This window comes from Ambystoma mexicanum, chromosome 6p (genome assembly GCF_040938575.1).
Source record: "Ambystoma mexicanum isolate Mex_15411 chromosome 6p, UKY_AmexF1_1, whole genome shotgun sequence".
NCBI lineage: Eukaryota > Metazoa > Chordata > Amphibia > Caudata > Ambystomatidae > Ambystoma > Ambystoma mexicanum.
In genome coordinates this window covers 380,974,170-380,991,950 of record NC_090935.1, presented here as the reverse complement: position 1 = coordinate 380,991,950, position 17,781 = coordinate 380,974,170, and the positions used below count along the sequence as shown (strand labels likewise).

At 47.6% G+C, this 17,781-nt stretch overlaps 1 protein-coding gene across 2 annotated transcripts in view; it reads right to left on the bottom strand.

The window, feature by feature from the left end:
* Positions 1 to 17,781, bottom strand: part of EGFLAM (EGF like, fibronectin type III and laminin G domains) — a 674,079-nt gene that overhangs the window by 336,843 nt on the left and 319,455 nt on the right. For both annotated transcript variants that reach the window (XM_069627154.1, XM_069627153.1), the window contains exon 7: positions 11,613 to 11,779. In XM_069627154.1, the coding sequence (XP_069483255.1) occupies positions 11,613 to 11,779 (167 nt within the window). The remainder of the gene's footprint in view (positions 1 to 11,612; positions 11,780 to 17,781) is intronic.

Genomic DNA, 17,781 nt, shown 5'->3' with positions numbered 1-17,781 from the left:
TTATCATTTCTGCTTGCAGGGGTAAAGCAAATGATAATCTTTACCACTGTTTCATTGATGTCACCAAGGCCTTTGATTCCATTTCTTGTCCGCTCTTATGGGCTAAATTTGAAAGCTGGGAAATTGATGCATCTTTATTGTACTTTCTCATCTCATTATATTCTGATACCACTGCAGTATTACAAATTAATCAGGCTGGAGAATCGACCCATGAAATCACTACCAACCTTGGTTTAAAATAGGTTTGTGTTTTAGCACCAATTCTTCACAATTTATATGTCAGTGATATGGGCCCTGCCATAGAGTCAGCTCGTAATTTCCCTCCACATATAGGAAATATAATGGCGTCTTGGATGGGGTATACTGACAATACCATCTTATTATACCAAACTCTGATTGGCCTCCAACATTCGTTGGATGCCCTTTCATCTTAACCTGAAAAAGAATTCTTTAAAGTCAATGGGCTCTATCACAGCCATGGCAGTGCAAATAGCGCTACCGTTACTCAGTTTGCCGCACTTTGCACTGGATAACGAGTAGTGATAAAGCTGTAAATCTCACTTTTTTTAAGAGTTCATAGGACCTGTTGGGGATTTTTTGTGCTATTACCGCCAGCGGTAATAGTGCTGGTGGTTATTGCACCGAAAATGGGAGGAAAGCTGGATTTTTACCTCCAGCAAAAAGCTGGAGGTAAAACTCCAACTTTGCACCCAACTCCAAATTGGGCGGACCATTAAATGCAGCGATAATAGCGTTACCGTACCACTGCATTTAAGGGCTACCGTCCAACTAATGATGAGGCTCAATGTCTCTAAAACAAGAAATATGATATTTGGGGGACCATTTTAAAAAATGAGCTTCTGTTGGCTGTTCAACCAGACCCCGTTAGAAATTGCCGAGAATGATATCTATCTGGGAGTTCCTATATGTTATGCTCTTAGTGAAGATTTCTATGGCAATTTCATCAGAACTAAGATATTAAAGAAGTGGATGTTGCTCTAGCGGTTTATATGCAAAAAATGTCATAATGGGGGCCACCAGGGGGCGCAGGCGTGGTGGCTGCCTGATCGTTCGACTCCCCTGAGGCCCCAAGAGATTTGTGGAGTAAACCGCGATAAAAGGAACGTTATCCTCCTACAAAGGCTGAATCCAGGTGGGGGAACTCCTGGGGACTCCGGCGATACCTTCCCGAGCCTTGGAGGTGCCCAGGTCCCCGAGATATTTGACTTGGAGCTTCCGTGCTTCCCCACCCCCCTCTAGGCCCGTGCCACGCAAAAGGTGAAGCTCTGTGGCTGTGCCCCTCCTCTCCACGGACGGGCGCTGCGCCGTGATCAATCTGAGGAATCGACACCCCGCGCCTCTGCCGGCATCATTGAAAGCCCGTGGGAGCCCCTCGGAGATCGGGGCCCTCGTCCACGAGGGTGCCCGCGTCATGCCCGCCTTCGGCTCCCGCTGCGGCGGTTTTGGAGGACAGTACACCCCGGGCCTCCACAGCCGGACCCCAGCTTCCCACACGCACGTCTTTGTATCTCGACCCGGGCCGTCGCGGGAGCGCGCCCGGGCCCCTTCCTCTGCTCTCCCCCCCGGCGGTGGGGAACATCTTCGCAACAACTACTATAAGGACTCATCCCCGGCAGCTGCTGCGACACAGCCCACAGAGGCCTACACCTAACAGGCCCGGGCTGATGCGGGAGCACACCTGGACCACTCTGCGGAGTGCTTGGCCCCTCGTGGGGTTCACCACCCTATTTAGGGGCCTACTACTAGCCATCCACAGCAACCGTGAGTAGTGGCTGTCAGGGGGGGTTGGGGCCCAACCCGCCCGTCCTAACCACCACCCTCCCCGCCGCCGTGCAGGAGAGCCATAGCCAGTGGAGTGCCACAGCATGCAGAACAACGGATAGAGGGTCCCCTATTGCCCCGCACAAGTAAACACCCGAGGCACCTGACCACCTGGCGATCACAGACGCGGACCCTCTGCGGGGGGCCACAGGGAGTCGGGTGCGCCGAGGGACCCGGGACTGACCCCCCACGAGGCGTAAGGGGACTCTACAGAGCTGATCTAACTCTCAGAATCCACACACCTCGCAACACCTCATCGGAGTTGGTACGGAACCGGGGGGACTGTCCCCCCGACCCTCTGGGGGAGACCACGAGGAACATTGAGAAACCACAAAGATCTAGAGGTGGAGACACCCCATGAGTTGGAAAGAAACCCTGGGAAGATACCAATTCACTCCCCGAAAACCAGAGATGGAGATCAACTCCCCACCCACGCCAAACCCCGACATGAACACCATGCAGAACAATATCCAGACAATCCTAGACGAAATCAGGAGGATGAGAACGGACATGGGAGCCAAGCTGGCCGACCTCACCGCCAAGGTCTCCACGTTGGAGGACAGAATGGAGGGGGTAGAGAATAACCAGGCATCCACCGACTTCTTGGAGGCTCAGATGGAGGTAAGGTTTAAAGAGATGCAGCGGCGCGAGGGGGAGCTCTGCTTCAAAGTTGACGACATGGAAAATCGAGAACGGAGATGTAACCTGCGATTCTTCGGCCTGACGGAGGTGGAGGGGGAGACCCAGAACGGCCTGGAGGGCAAAGTGCAGGAGATCATTAGGATTGTCTTGGGAACTGATGGCCTGACGGAGGTGGAGGGGGAGACCCAGACCGGCCTGGAGGGCAAAGTGCAGGAGATCATTAGGATTGTCTTGGGAACTGACTCCGGAGAAACCATCCTGATTGTTAGGGTTCATCGAGCTGGCGGAAGCGGTACGGGCCCACGCTCCGTGCTTGCGAAGTTCCACTGTTACAGAGACAAAGCAAAAATACTTGAAAGAGCTAGAACCCTAAGAGATATACAATCCGATAATTCCAGGGTGGCAATCTACCAGGACCTATCCGCCCTCACGCTACAAATGAGGAAAAAATGCGGTCCAATCACTAGATGGCTGCAGGAGAAGGGGGTCCGGTACGGCTGGGGACACCCATTCTACCTATCCTTTGAATAGCAAGGGGAGAACTTTCAGCTCGTTACAGAAGAGGACATCCAAAGAGGCATCAACGAACTCCCCCCGGGGCCCTCGGGGGAGAACGGCAGATCTGACAGAGGCCCGAGCCGTGCCCCACGGGGCCCTGACCTCATCCAGGGGAAACACAAAGTGAAGGGCACCCGGAAATTCCCAAAAACTAGGCATCCCTCGGCGGGTCGCGGAGGACCCGCATGATTATATGATAGGAGAGGAAAGAAAAGGAATGCAATGCCGATCTGTTGTGGTTCATTCGCTCACTCGCCCCCTGTGGCCGCTGGCGAATTGAGGAGAAATATTTGCTCCACTTTTGTTGATGCCAAGGCCCGCGCGATGGGTCCGAGTGATCAAGAGGGAAAGGGAGAAAGTTAAGAAATGTGATGTTATTGTATTGTATTGCATTTGCCCACGGGCTCCTCCATGTTGGGGGGCACTGTATGTTGTATTGGGATGTTGCCACGGTTGGCGAGGCTTATGCTGAAATTGATGGTTGAAGGTTTTGGGTCCCCACCTGTCTGAAACACGGAGTGGTGTTGTTCTCTGTTGTCGGAAGGTGGCTAGGTGCGGACCCCGAGACCTTCAAAAACCCCCCCAATTCACACTGGAAGCTAGTTCACGGTTGGGCCCGGCCCCTATGAACACAAGACACGCAGCGGTAATAGAGAGGGCCGGGTCGGGGGAGGTCTTGTAGAGGGACTGGACTCCGACTAAACCTGTGAAATGTTCCTATATGTATAACCTGGAGGGTACGATCCACACCATTTCTCTCTCTGGGCCCAGGCAGCGACCCTGGTTGTTCGTTGACTAAACCCGATGTATGTCAGGCGATGGAGACGGACGCCTAACAAAATGGGTAAGGGAAATGGGGAACCGGGGATGGGAGGGGGGAGGGGTGACGGGAAAGAAATAGGGAATGCCACGCCATGGTTCTGGGGTTCAAGTCCACGGATGATAACAGGGGCACTCACTGCGGCTTCACAGGGCAAAGATAGCGACGACCATGGTTGAAGGTCGGATCGGTACGCTCAACGTTAAGGGTCTCAACTCGCAAAACAAGCGGTCTCTCACAAGTAACCTATTCCGCAAACATAAATTACTAGCCCTCTTCCTACAAGAAACCTACTATAGAAGGGGGCCGAGTCAACGATTAAAGGAAAGGAGATAGGCAGAAACTTCTGGGCCTCGCACAAATCCTCAAAGAAGGAGGGAGTGGGTATCCTCTTGGGTAAATCGCTGCATCTCACTGATGTGGAGACGAAAAGGGGCTTTGGAGGCATATTTCTTGTGATCAAGGGGTCAGCCCAGGGCACACAAGTCACACTAGCCACCCTGTACGCGCCCAACGCCGGCCAAGTCAAGTTTATCCACAAGGTTCTTGGGGTCATGGACGGGTGGGCTGAGGGAGCCACAATCCTGGGCGGGGACTTCAATCTCGATACAGACCCCCATCTTGACTGGTGGTCGGCCAAAGGGACGGGACCAAAAGCCCCTACAAAAGATAATCTCGCCTTGAAGGACCTCCTACAAGAGTACTACTGGGTTGATGTATGGCGTAAATGCTGGCAAACCCCTGGGGGTTACACATTCTTCTCCCCTCCCCACGAAACATATACCAGAATCGACTTGCTGTTGGTGTCGGAGGAAGGAGGGGGAGAGGTTGGAAACCCTACGGTTGAATCTGTGACCTGGTCAGATCATGAACTTCTCGTTATGGAATGGCAGTTGCAAGCCACCGTGAAATCACGTAGGTGGCGCTGTAACAACACCCTCATGAGGGACCAGGTGTTTAGGGAATTCCTAAGGAACGAAACAGAAGCCTTCTTCTTATCAAACGACACAGGGGAAGTCCCAGTAGTTAGAGTCTGGGAGGCAGCGAAGGCCACCTTCAGGGGTCTCCTTATCGCAGAGGGCTCGAGCAAGAAGCGAGAGAGGGCCCTGATAGAATCCAAAATCTGAGAAGACCTGCGGGCCATGAGGACACAGCTCACCAAGGGAAACATAGACCGCAAAAACCTCCTGAGTGAAATGAGAGAGAAGAGACAAGCCCTGCATACAATCACGAATGGAGAGGTAGTTAAAAAAATGAGATACACGAAGCAGAGATACTATGAGAGGGGCGACAGGGTTGGAACTCTTCTGGCATATAGGCTGAGGGGAAACAGGGCGGGCAGACACATAGAGAAGGTCAAGGATGGGGCGGGCAACGCCCAGATAAAAACTGAACACATAGCCGAATCATTTGCGGCCTTCTATAAGGCCCTCTACACTAAACAAGAGGGTGAATCACTGGATGAAATTCGAAAGTATCTTGAGGACTATCCCCTACCCAAGCTCACAGACCTAGAGAGGGAGACACTGGACAAGGAGATAACAGAGGAAGAGGTGGAAGAGGCCATCAAAAAGCTTAAAATAGGCAAGACCCCGGGGGAAGATGGGTACACAGCGGATTTCTATAAACAATTCCAATCTGAACTAACCCAACCACTAACCAAATTATTTAACCAAATCAAAACCTTAGAAACCATTCCACCGACATTCCTGCAGGCCATAATCACAGTAATTCCAAAGCCGGGCAGAGGCCCAGCTGAATGTGTCTCATATAGGCCCATCTCGCTCCTGAACACAGATGCCAAGATCTTCACCAGGATCTTGGCGATACGTCTAGAAAAGTGTCGCCCCCAACTGATCCATCCCGATCAGGTAGGTTTTGTAGTGAATAGACAGGGAGCAGACAGCATGCGCAAAACCCTGCACATACTGAGTTCAAACGGAGTGAAATCTGACGGTGCCCTTCTCCTATCTCTAGACGCGGAGAAGGCGTTTGACAGGGTGAGCTGGGCCTTCATGGAGGGGGTTCTGTCGTCCTTGGGGATGGGACCCAGGTGGCGGGGATGAATGATGGCCTTTTACTCCTGCCCTTCCGCTAGAGTGGTGGTTAATGGAGGAGAATCAGAGTCCTTTCCCTTAGAGAGAGGCACAAGACAGGGATGTCCATTGTCTCCCCTCATATACGCTCTGGTGATGGAACCTTGGGCTATAGCAATCAGGACTAACGATCAGATCCAAGGTGTTAAAATAGGGGGAACTGACTACAAAATAACCTTGTTCGCTGACGATGTCCTCCTGTACCTCTCTAAACCATCCCAATCAGTCCCAGAGGTGTTGAATAGTCTAGAGCGATATGGTTCCCTGGCGGGCTATAAGGTCAACGTAGATAAATCAGTGGCTTTCCCGGCAGGCCAGCTCAACGGGACCGAGAGACAATACATCGATAATCTCCCGTTTTGTAAACAAATAGAGGGGCTCTCTCACCTGGGGATCCAAATTCCATCAGACCTAGAGGATCTTTTCAAGGTAAACTACCCGCCCCTATGGAGGTCGATCAAACATGATCTGGGACGCTGGTCAAAATCCGGCCTCTCATGGATGGCTCGCCTTAACTCCATCAAAATGGTAGTCCTCCCCAAATTCTTATATCTGTTTCAAATGTTGCCAACCCAGATACCAAACTCATTCCTTCTAGAAATCAAGCGTGCCCTTCTCCGTTATCTATGGGCCGGTAAATCCCATAGGATTGCTTATGACACTCTCATAAGACCCAAAGATGAGGGTGGAATTAAGTTCCCTGATCTAAACACTTATTATAAGGCGTCACAATTGTGCATCCTTGTTGACCATTTGACGACTGGCTCAAAGAAACAATGGGTAACATTGGATAAAACACTCTTTTCGCGGTTACATTGGACGAGTGGCTATGGGTGCCCAAGACATCTATTCCGAGGAGGGTTCTGGAACATCCAGTGTTGGGGGTGTTGTGGTCCATATGGAAGTAGGGGGGTTACCTAAGATGGCTCACAACGTGGCCCTCACCTTTGAGCTGCATCTGGGCTCCTCCACTTTGGGAAGGGATCAACGAACCACTAGCCTTCCAGCAATGGTATGAGGTGGGTCTTTGTAGAGCCTGACAGCTTTGGGTGGATGGGGTGTTTATATCTCTTGATGACCTGATGGACGCCTGGGCCTCCCTAACCTCTCCCCCTTTCGATATCTACAGCTTAAGGGTGCCCTTACCGAGAGCAGATGGGGAGACACGCTTAGGCGGGACCTAACCGATTTTGAGAAATTCCTCATAACACCCAAAGGGACCAAGGGGGGGATATCACAGCTTTACAGCTTCTTGCTGTTCTCTACCCCACGGGACCCCCCATCTTCCCAAGTACAATGGGGAAAGGACCTAGGCACCCCCATAATGGAAAAAAGATGGACCAAGATCTGTAGGCAGGCACACCGTTCCACAACTGCACCCCAATACCGCCACCAGGCCCTGAAGTTTATACACAGATGGCACTACCCCCCACAGAGGATAGCCAGAATGAGAAGAGGTTACGACCCCCACTGCTGGAAATGCCACGTTGAAAAGGGGGACTATGTCCATATGTGATGGAAGTGCCAGGTGGCACAAATCTACTGGAGTGAGGTCCTGTCATGGATAAGAGGAGTAGACGGAATGGTGAGAACTCTGTCCCCCTGGCTGGTGTTGTTTGGCATTGAGGTTGAGGGGGGCCCCAAGGTGAAACACAATCACATGTTGTAGGTCATGCTAGTCGCGGCTAGATGCTGCTGGGCCCAGAAATGGAAATCACCCCGACCTCCTGGGGAGGGGGAGTGGGTAGCGAAAACGCGGGCAATCTATGAGATAGAGTATTTAACCCACCTGATCGATGAATCCAAATCTAACATCAAGGCCCTATGGCTGCCATTGTTTGACAAATATGGGAAAACGACCTGAGGCATAAGTATTCATCTCAGACGGTCCTCTCGATGGGAACAATACTATCGGGGCATCCCCCTTGGAATGGGAAGAGATCGATTGTTACAGGATATGTGACTTCTATATGTTGGACCTTATTTTTTGAGCACCTTCTTTCTTTTGGGCGCTACCCTATGCTCGCATTGCATCTTCAGATGATGTGCTGGACCCTGTTGTTGTTATCGACTATTAAACCATGGCATGGGATAGGGGAGGGGGTGTGGGAGCTGGGGTGGAGGAGGGGAAAAGTTGTGACCTCACTTTGATATATATCAATGTTTGCATTGTTTCTTGAATTATGTCATAATTGTAAAATTCCAATAAAACCAAATTTTCAACAAAAAAAAAAGTCATAATATTGAGGGCCTTATATCAATTTATAAAGTATTGTACAAGGTATACTTTACGGACTTGCTGCATTGCCGTAAAACATGATGATTTGGGTGGAAAAATTTGAGGGCAAGCTGTTGCGGTCTATTATGGGTGTACACAGCTCTGTGTCTGTGGAGGCCCTTTGTTGTGAACTGGGAGTCCCTTCTATTCGCTCTCTTTGGCTTGTCCAGCGTTGCAATCATTTTTCAACCAACCACATCTCTTCTCTAATTTCGAATACATTAATTAGTTATCTTAAACGACAATATTCTCAGGGATGTAGCAGTCATTTTTTGGTACGAGTGAGTTCTACTGCATTAAGTCATTTAGAACATGTTGGTATTGCACTTGAGGATTTAGAACTGGCTCCTAATGCTCCAACCTTTTTAAAAAAGAAAACCAGGGAGTTTGACATTATAAGTAATATTGACTCTCTTGCAAAAAAGAAAATGTACACAGTATATAGCTCTCTGTGTTTTTGCTCTAATCTGCCTCTAAGTTGCGCTGTCAACTAATACGTAGATTTATGATATGCTTACATTTTAATATCTTACCTACTAGAGAGCACAAAGGTCATTGGATACATTTACCTCGTAATGAGATGCTATTGCATGTCTGTAATTTGGCTGTGGAAACTGCACGCCATCTTCTTATTTAGTGCCCCAAATTGAAGCTCTGCTATTTAAAGAGCTATTCTTGTCTCATTTCCAGCACTGATTCTTTTGAATCTGACTAGTTTTGTAGCTCTATCTTTGGGGTCGTGTCAATCGTTTTCACTGCAGCTATGTGTGCGTATCATGTGTGCAGTGAAGCCATTTTGCCCAATTGTATTATCTTAAGGGCCACCATTGTATGATCTCATTGTGCACCTCATCTATATATTGTGGAACTTTCATATTGGTATATTTTAACTGTTCCGCGAAATGTTCAATTTTAATGGTTTTTACCTGATTTTATCTGGATTTGATTTGTTTTATCTGTCTATAAGCCTAGTTAGTAATGACTTGTATTAATTCTTCTTCTTTGTGGTTATAATATATTATACATTTTGTGATAAATTGTGCAAAAGGTTAGTTGTATTTATAAATAACGCACTAATAAAAATAGAAATAAAATAAAAAGAAAGGGCTGGAGCTCCAGCGGTCACTCAGTCGGCTCTGACGGTTTCTGGAAAAGCCCAGCCAATCAGCATGCATGTGACATTCAAACTTTGGGTGGTGGCTGTCCAAAGGGGACTGCCAGGCACCCAGTCAGAACTGGACTAAACAGACATACTGGAGGACAATGACCTGAGGAGTTTTGGTGTCCTCCAGCTTCCTGCTCTCCCAGACACACTGGTGCCACTGGGCGGGCCTCCTAATTGGAAACCGATGAAGACAAAAGACAGATCAGGACCTCCCCCACCCAGGTTGGCAGAAGGCTCAAGAAAGGACAAGTCATCATGATTTGGTAAAAAAAAGACAGGCACAATTTTAGGTCAACGGTGACCCATGTGTCCCTTACCACAGCCTTCAAAACTTCACAAAAATAGGTAGAACATATTCACTGCCACCAGCCACTCAGCTAGACTTGTTACTGTAATGGAATACTATGTGTTCCCTCAGCACTCCACATAAGGTGAAAAGTGTAGGTAGGATAACAAGTATCCCCCTATCCTGGTAGCATAATGTTAGCACAGGAAAATAAAAATAAAATCAAAGAGGGAAGCTCAAGGGGCTCCCAGCAGAACTGCACAGAAGGTGCTGTGTACTACAATAGTAAATTACAGAAGCCACTAAAGAAATGTAGAAAAGCAGGCTCCATTAAAAGTATCCAAAAAGGATTCCCAGGATTACCTTAAAAAGCATGAGTGAGTGAGGTAAAAGGGTCCCATTCACTCAGAAGAGTCAGAAGAAACCCAATGGTCGAGCAAAAAGTGCTGGGGGACTCACCAATTCGGGAGAATAACATATAAGAGAGAATAACACTGTGCACGGTGGACCGGGTGGAACGCCTGGATTCACCTTCTTGCATCCTGGTCAGCAGCCTCATCTCCTTCCCAAGCGGGATGTTCTCCTCACTTGCGGTACCTTCAGTGAGGGTCTGACTTTACTTTTTATCTGTAATGGACAATGGAATCTAGACTGCTCTTTCCAATTCCCTGGAGGGCTCGGCATGCCTCTGTGCCTCCTCCTTGTCTCAGTGTCTCCTTTGGTGGTGTTAGTCCAGTAAGCCCTACTCTTCCTCATTTCAGTGGGCGTATAATTCTTAGTCTCAAATACGTACATGGAGGTGTGTAACATGGGTATCAGGTAATAAAAACGCGGCAAAAATGTTGCTGGTTAAAAAAATCACGGCAATGATTGCATTTCCGCATTTAGACTTCAACCACTTGACACTTTAGCAAGCAAGTTCATTATATGTTTGGGGTAACATATTTGTATTTAATCTTTTACATTTTGGCCAATTGCATTGAAATGATGTGGTTTTGGTCCTTGAGAACGACTTTTCTTTCTTTTGTCCTATCTTTTTTTGGCAACTGATTAGCATACATTGGTGGTTTTGCATCTTTGAAACTTGGTATCAGGTAATAAAATCGCTGCAAAAATGGCATGGTTTGACCCGGTAAAGGTGTACCTCATGATACAATTGAAGGGGAGTGTGGGTTGCGGGGGTGTCATACCACGTTTCCCTTAAATGATCATCCTTGTCCCAAGAGGGGGAGCCTCCCCATGATACCCTCACACTGTGTACCACCCCCAGGCGAACTATGGGTAGCGGGTAGCGGCCTCACCACCCTGGCCTCATGGGAAGCGGCTCCCCCCAGGAAGAAGTGATGACATCGAAAGATTTGTCACACTCCCCAAAAGGACCTTCAGAAAAGGCAACAATATAAGGAGTACCATTTTTGCACGGATGCTAAAGAATAACAAAAAATATGGAACAAATTATAAAAGAAAGAGCCATCAATCTAGGGAATATAAGATGAATAACATAATGGATGCAGAACTCAAACTAAATCCGGCAAATATCCTTTTTCGGATAAGAGCGATCAAGGTGCACTACGAGAATGCTGGTCAGAGTGTCTAACATATGAGTAAAGATTATAACATTCAAATGTCTCTTAATATATGTAAATGCTATAGCAGCTAGAGCAAATTCCTGCAGAGTGTGCACATGTTGGCTTCCATGAATCTCCAAGTGGTAGTAGATATCTTTATCACACCTCTACTATGCAACAAGTGAAAGCAAGGAACTGGTCTATTGCCATACCTTCTCGCTACCGACTCTACAGCACAGAGGTAGGAGTCAGCAGCTTTCTGATGCAGGGGAATATATGCTGCATTTCCTTGCATACACATTGGTGATCTCAGGTGCCTTTAGTCGCAGGAGTGCGTAGGGTCTTTGATCTACTTACTGAAAGTCTTTACAACCTCACTTGGCTTGCTGAGTGCACTGGCTCCAAAGGTATTCACAGCTTTCACTGCAAACTGGTATCTTGTATCTTGAATGAGTCCTTTGAGGACCATGGAGTCCATCTGGATTTGTTCTTTTATGACTGTCCAATTGCTGTCAAGTTCTGGCCTAAACAAGCACAAAATATAAAATCACAATCAATACCAACAAACTGTAACCAGCCAACTGTAACTGAAAGATCAAAAAAATCAGAACTGGGATGCATAGCCTACGCTCAACGTACATGATCAGGCATACATCTACCTTGAGTAAAGCTTTATGTAAGTTTGAAGTATGCCACCTTAAAATGATAAAAACAAGACCTGAGCATGCATAGAAAACAAAATGTGAACTCATCTAATCTGTGAAAGAGCACACAAGCGCCACCATGCACATGCTCTAGCTTTATTGATCTCAAACAAGGCTCTGCACCCTGCAGCTCTCCAGATGTTTTGGACATTGACTATCATGAGATCTCAACTGAGCCCATGCAAATGGCAGCGGTGCATGGTATACATCCCATAACATGCATGACATAACATGGAATGACATGGAATTCCGTCACCAATGAGTATACTCGCTAGAGGTGGTGGGAGCTGTAGTCCAAAACATCAGGAGAGCCAAAGGGTTCAGACCCCTGAACTGGAGCTTTATTGAAAACCATCGTAGTAAAGGTTGGCTTGTGTAGCTCAATGGAGACAAAACACCAACAAAACGCTCAACAAACTCTCCCCCCAATTCAACATCGATCATACCACTATCACTGTATCATCTTAGGAATGTACCTGGACTCCTCCCTGTCCATGACACGCCAAGTCAGGGCCATAGCCTCCTCTGCTGCACTCACCACCACAATCATCAACGTGGTCAAACCTTTCTTATCCACCAAAAATTGCCTATCCATTGCCAGAGCCACAGTCGGCACTAAATTGGATTACTGCAATACCCTTTTCCTGGGCACCTCTGCCAAAAACCTTACCAAATTCCAAGTAACACAAAATAATGCCCTTGTAGCAGCACTGAGTATTCCAAAAAAGGAGCATATCGCCCAGGCAAGGAAAGATGCACATTGGCTGGCCATTACGCACAAATGATCTCACTCAAGCCCCCCCCATCTATCTGAAAGGATCGCCATTTTCTCTTCATCCAGACCCACAAGATCTCATCTCACCAACCAGATCTACGTCCCATCTTTCAAAAGATCCAAAGCAGGACACTCCAGCTTTCGACACCTAGCACCAAAAAACTGGAATGCCCTCCCCACGGCTCTCAGAAATTAAAAGTCATACACTAGTTTCCGCAAATGCTTGAAAACGAAACTGTTCAACTGACTATGACTGTATGCCTACTGCAACCTGCATTACCTGCTCTGTTTTGTATCTCAATGACCCACTGTAACCTAAAGGGGCACGTGTTTTCCTTCCCTGTATGCACTGTACTTACTCTTAAGAAAATATGTACCAAGCAAGTATTCTGTAGCAGCGCCACAATGCCCCAGGGCCGATGTGCGCTTTATACAGTCAAACAAATTAATAAGTACAAAATAAATAAAATAAAAATAAAATAGGGCTTCGTAGGACGACTACAGTACAGGGCAATCGAGACAAATCCAGCGTAACCAGTTAGGCGTTTCCTTCATTGCCAGAACTAGTTTCAAATTCCCCTCCCTGGTTAAATCACCACGAATGCATAGAGATAAAAGTGGCCATACTTTCAGGTGCGCTCCTCGTGCAAGTGCAGGCACTCGTCTTACTGGACAGTGGTGTTTCATTAAGGAAATAGGATTTTTTGTATTGCTCTACGGTTTGTTGCATTGTAAATGGCAAACTCTGTATTGCTCCTCCACCCTCATTTGTAAGACACACTTTAATGTTCCAGTGCAAAAGATGCTTGGAAGAAAGGGGTGACATATGTAATATGCACAACATAAAACATATATCTGGGCATGCTGCCAATTCAGACTATGCAAACTATGCAGATTGGCACACTCCGTATTCTGCCTGGCCCTGGCGGGGTGGCACCTTGCACACACTGGAGTTACTGGTGGCCAGAGGTCTGCTGGTGCTGACGTAGGCGGCAGCACCTTGCACACACTGGCTCTGGTGGAGTTGCTGGTGGCCAGAGGTCTGCCGGTGCTGACGTAGGCGGCAGCACCTTGCACGCACTGGCTCTGGTGGAGTTGCTGGTGGCCAGAGGTCTGCCGGTGCTGACGTAGGCGGCAGCACCTTGCACGCACTGGCTCTGGTGGAGTTGCTGGTGGCCAGAGGTCTGCCGGTGCTGACGTAGGCGGCAGCACCTTGCACGCACTGGCTCTGGTGGAGTTGCTGGTGGCCAGAGGACTGCCGGTGCTGACGTAGGCGGCAGCCCCTTGCACACACTGGCTCTGGTGGAGTTGCTGGTGGCCAGAGGACTGCCGGTGCTGACGTAGGCGGCAGCACCTTGCACACACTGGCTCTGGTGGAGTTGCTGGTGGCCAGAGGTCTGCCGGTGCTGACGTAGGCGGCAGCCCCTTGCACGCACTGGCTCTGGTGGAGTTGCTGGTGGCCAGAGGTCTACCGGTGCTGACGTAGGCTTAGAAGCTAGGTGAATCATGAACTGGCCTAATGGTTGCCACACAGACCTCTACCCGATGCCTACTAAGCAAATCCATGTATACCTACTGCAGGATATATATAAATATACCCATGTCATTTTACCTTTGATTATTCTGTTGACTACAACACAAAATTCCGCTTACTGATTATTGCAATCCATTATTGTAGGCAAGGCTCGAAGAGAGTACGGAGACAGGCAGATGCTTCAAAAAACATTTCTCTCTATTGAAAATACTTAGGAAGAATAATGCTTGCATCAACACGTCGCCCAGCTGCACATTTATTTGGGTTGCAACCCTTTACTGTTCGCCAACCTCTGCAAATCAGTTCATTTCGCACTGTATCGATGTCCTCCCATCCGAGAGCCTTCCCGGGGATATTCGGATGTGGCAAGACGTGCGTTTGCATTTGCATCGATACAGCGAACTAATCATGGGCAGAATCCGCTGATTCTTCAGCATTTTCTGACATCTCTCAGGAAATTACCTCTCTGACTAATGGCAAAGGGAATATTATTGAACTGCAATTTATTAGAGGCATTCCGTTTTCATGCACCACTTATTTGCAGAATGAAAATAGCCTCTGCAGTCTGCTCCCCAAAAAGCGGAAGCACCAACTTTCGGATTCTTCACGGATTGCGCAGATGCAGACGTTTTATGGACACTATCACTAGCAAAACATCCTTGCAAGACTAATGAAATGTGTGAGTGGCAATCAGAAAAAAGGTATTTCTAGTAGCGTCTACATCCGACCTCACACTCATTCTGTGTGAATAGAAGTAATTGGGCCTCATTACACGCAGGCTACTCCCTTACTGCATACCGGGTCCGGGTAGGCGCTATGGGGACTTACCGGGTCATTCCGACCCTGGAGGACCCGGTAAGTCCCCATGCCAAATACATTCCCCATTCCCATTCGAGCCCCCATAGGGCTCAATGGGAATGGGGAAGGAGCTAATAACGGTACCGCAATTTGCGGTACCGTTATTAGCTCTGAAGTCCCTTAGCGGGTCCCGTCCTTAACACCTGGTCAGACCAGGCGTTAAGGACGGGACCCGCTGAGGGACCTCGTAGTAGGGCGCTAAGGGATTACCGGCACCGGTGACCTTACCGGTACCGGTAATCAGATAAACATATATTTTGTACCCATTATCAATGGTGCTTTTTTTTTCTGCTGAATTTAGCATAGGTCCTATGTCATGACGGAAAAACAACATCTTTATTTTCAGTGGCTTAAATTAAGAAGGTGTTCTTTCATAGCAGCAACATTCATGCAATCTTCCACGAGAACGCAACATACACAGGGATATCATTCTTTTTATCAGTGAAACTGCAGACTTCCCTTTTGGTGAGTTACGTGAACGTGTTACACAAAGGGCAGAAACACTATTTAATCCTTTATGTCCCATTTTCTCTGCCTCTTCCTCAGTATCTCATTATGAGCGGCACCATTGCTAGATAGTTGTCTCTTGCTGGGCATAGAGAATGTCACTGGCTGGGGGAGCATTGATTGCCCACAGAATCCTTCAGGCACTGGTGCCTGGAGGATACTGTGATGGGTCCAGCATGTTGATTAAAGGGGGCTGTTGCATGTGCATGCACGCGGAGACAGCATGTATACCAGTAATGCGAGACAGCTACAGATATTTGGAAGATGTCCTAGGAATAGCAGTACCCTGCCCAAAAAGAGAGCAGGAACTGGGAGGCAGCCCTGTCTTGAGACTGAACACAAGAGTTGAAGAGCAAATGGAGCAGCGGGCATGGACACAGAGAAGAGACTATTAGACTACGGGGGGGAAGGGGTGAGTGTTGCAATGGGGCCTGTTCACTGGAAGGGGAGTGGTTCAAAATGAGGGACTTGCACAGATTATAGCAAAGTGAGGTGGCAGGCCTGGAAACTGCAGCGCATTGATGAAGGAAGGCGAGAAAATATGGGCAAAGCTGATGGATGAACAAAGGCCTGAAACCTGGGAAATTGCAGCTTGATAACAGGTGGGACCACAAGGGGGTTAAGCAAGGGGAGCATGTGAACAGGACAGAGCACTGCAAAACACAATACGATGTAGCGCGTGCTGCTTCCTCTTACCAAATCCTAGAATCAACTATTATTTGAGTTAGTTACTGACTGGTTGTTTGTTCTTTATTTTTTATTTTGCCCTACACTGGAGAGCCATAATCCTGGTTTTCCCCCTCCTCCTGCTAAGGGTATGATGTGTGTGTTGGAGGGGAGTCTTTCACTGGTCACTTGAATTGTTTAAATGGGTTCACTACATTGACCATAATTCCTATTGGGCAGTAAATTTGGATTTAACCCTGTGAATATTTTGGACACTTTGGGATTTAACCCTGTGTTTGTTTTTCGACACTTGTTCAGGTAGTATATTGGCCAGGAATTGGAGTGCGTGCCTCGCCCCTGCTTTTTTTAACATTCACCTTTTAAAGTGACCGCCAACGTATTATTTTGATATTTTTTTAATACAGATCTAGCTTCTGGAAGCAACATGGTACTTTACAATCATAGGGGGAAGAACACAGCGAAGGAAGCAGAGAAACAAGGCGGTGACGAGCTAGCAAAAGGGGAGGAGGAGGACAGACGATTTGCTAGTAAGAGGTCTACAAGCAACCACGGGAGAACACAGTGGGGAGCAGATCACTCATTCATGGGGCATTTCACATCTCAAAAGCACCAATCTCCTTAGAATTCATGGCTAAATAAAATCCTAAATATTTAAAAGAGGTAAGTGGTTCATACTTAAGATACCATTTAAAATGTGGCTATTGTTTTATTCCTAGGGGCTTTAAGAATAAAGACCTTAGAGTTGCCTATATTAACTGTTAGCTAATTTCGTTCTGCATACATTTCCACGGCTGTCACTTGACACTGTAGGCCAATTGGGTTAGAATCAAGTAACGCTAAGTGATCTGCATATAGCAGCCATTCCACTGCCTCATTGCCAATTTTAGGGGGGAAAGCGTGGGATTCCTTCAATGCAGCATCTACGTGGAAAAAAAAAAGATTATAACGTAGCGGCGCAAGTACGCAGCCGTGCTTCTGGAACCCCGAGTTGTCTCCAGTTTTGCCGACAGAAGGCTTTCTTTATTTAACCTGACTTAGTGTGAAAGACAAGCAGCATGTTTAACAGTGCTAAAAGACAGCTCATGCTTTCAGTTTTTGCCACAGGTGGTTACGATTTATGCAGTCAAAAGCCATGGAAAAAATCGATGAATGCTACGTTTATATGTCTGTCTTTCCTGATAGATTCTACTTTCAAATGATTTAATAGGAAGCTGTTTAGAGATGTACCAATTCCTTTGACAAATCAGTTTGCCATTTGTCTAACCTTTGACTTTCCTCTGCCTATAGTAGCAATGTTTCCTTCAGTAGAGAGGCAAACATTTTACTTGATCTATCTAAGAGGGTAATTGGCTGGTAATTAGCGGGAATGGTACAATTGCCTTTTTTTAAAAAATTGGAACCAATATGGAGGATCTTCATGAGGCAGGAATGGTTTTAGCCTCTATGATCATCACAAAGTGT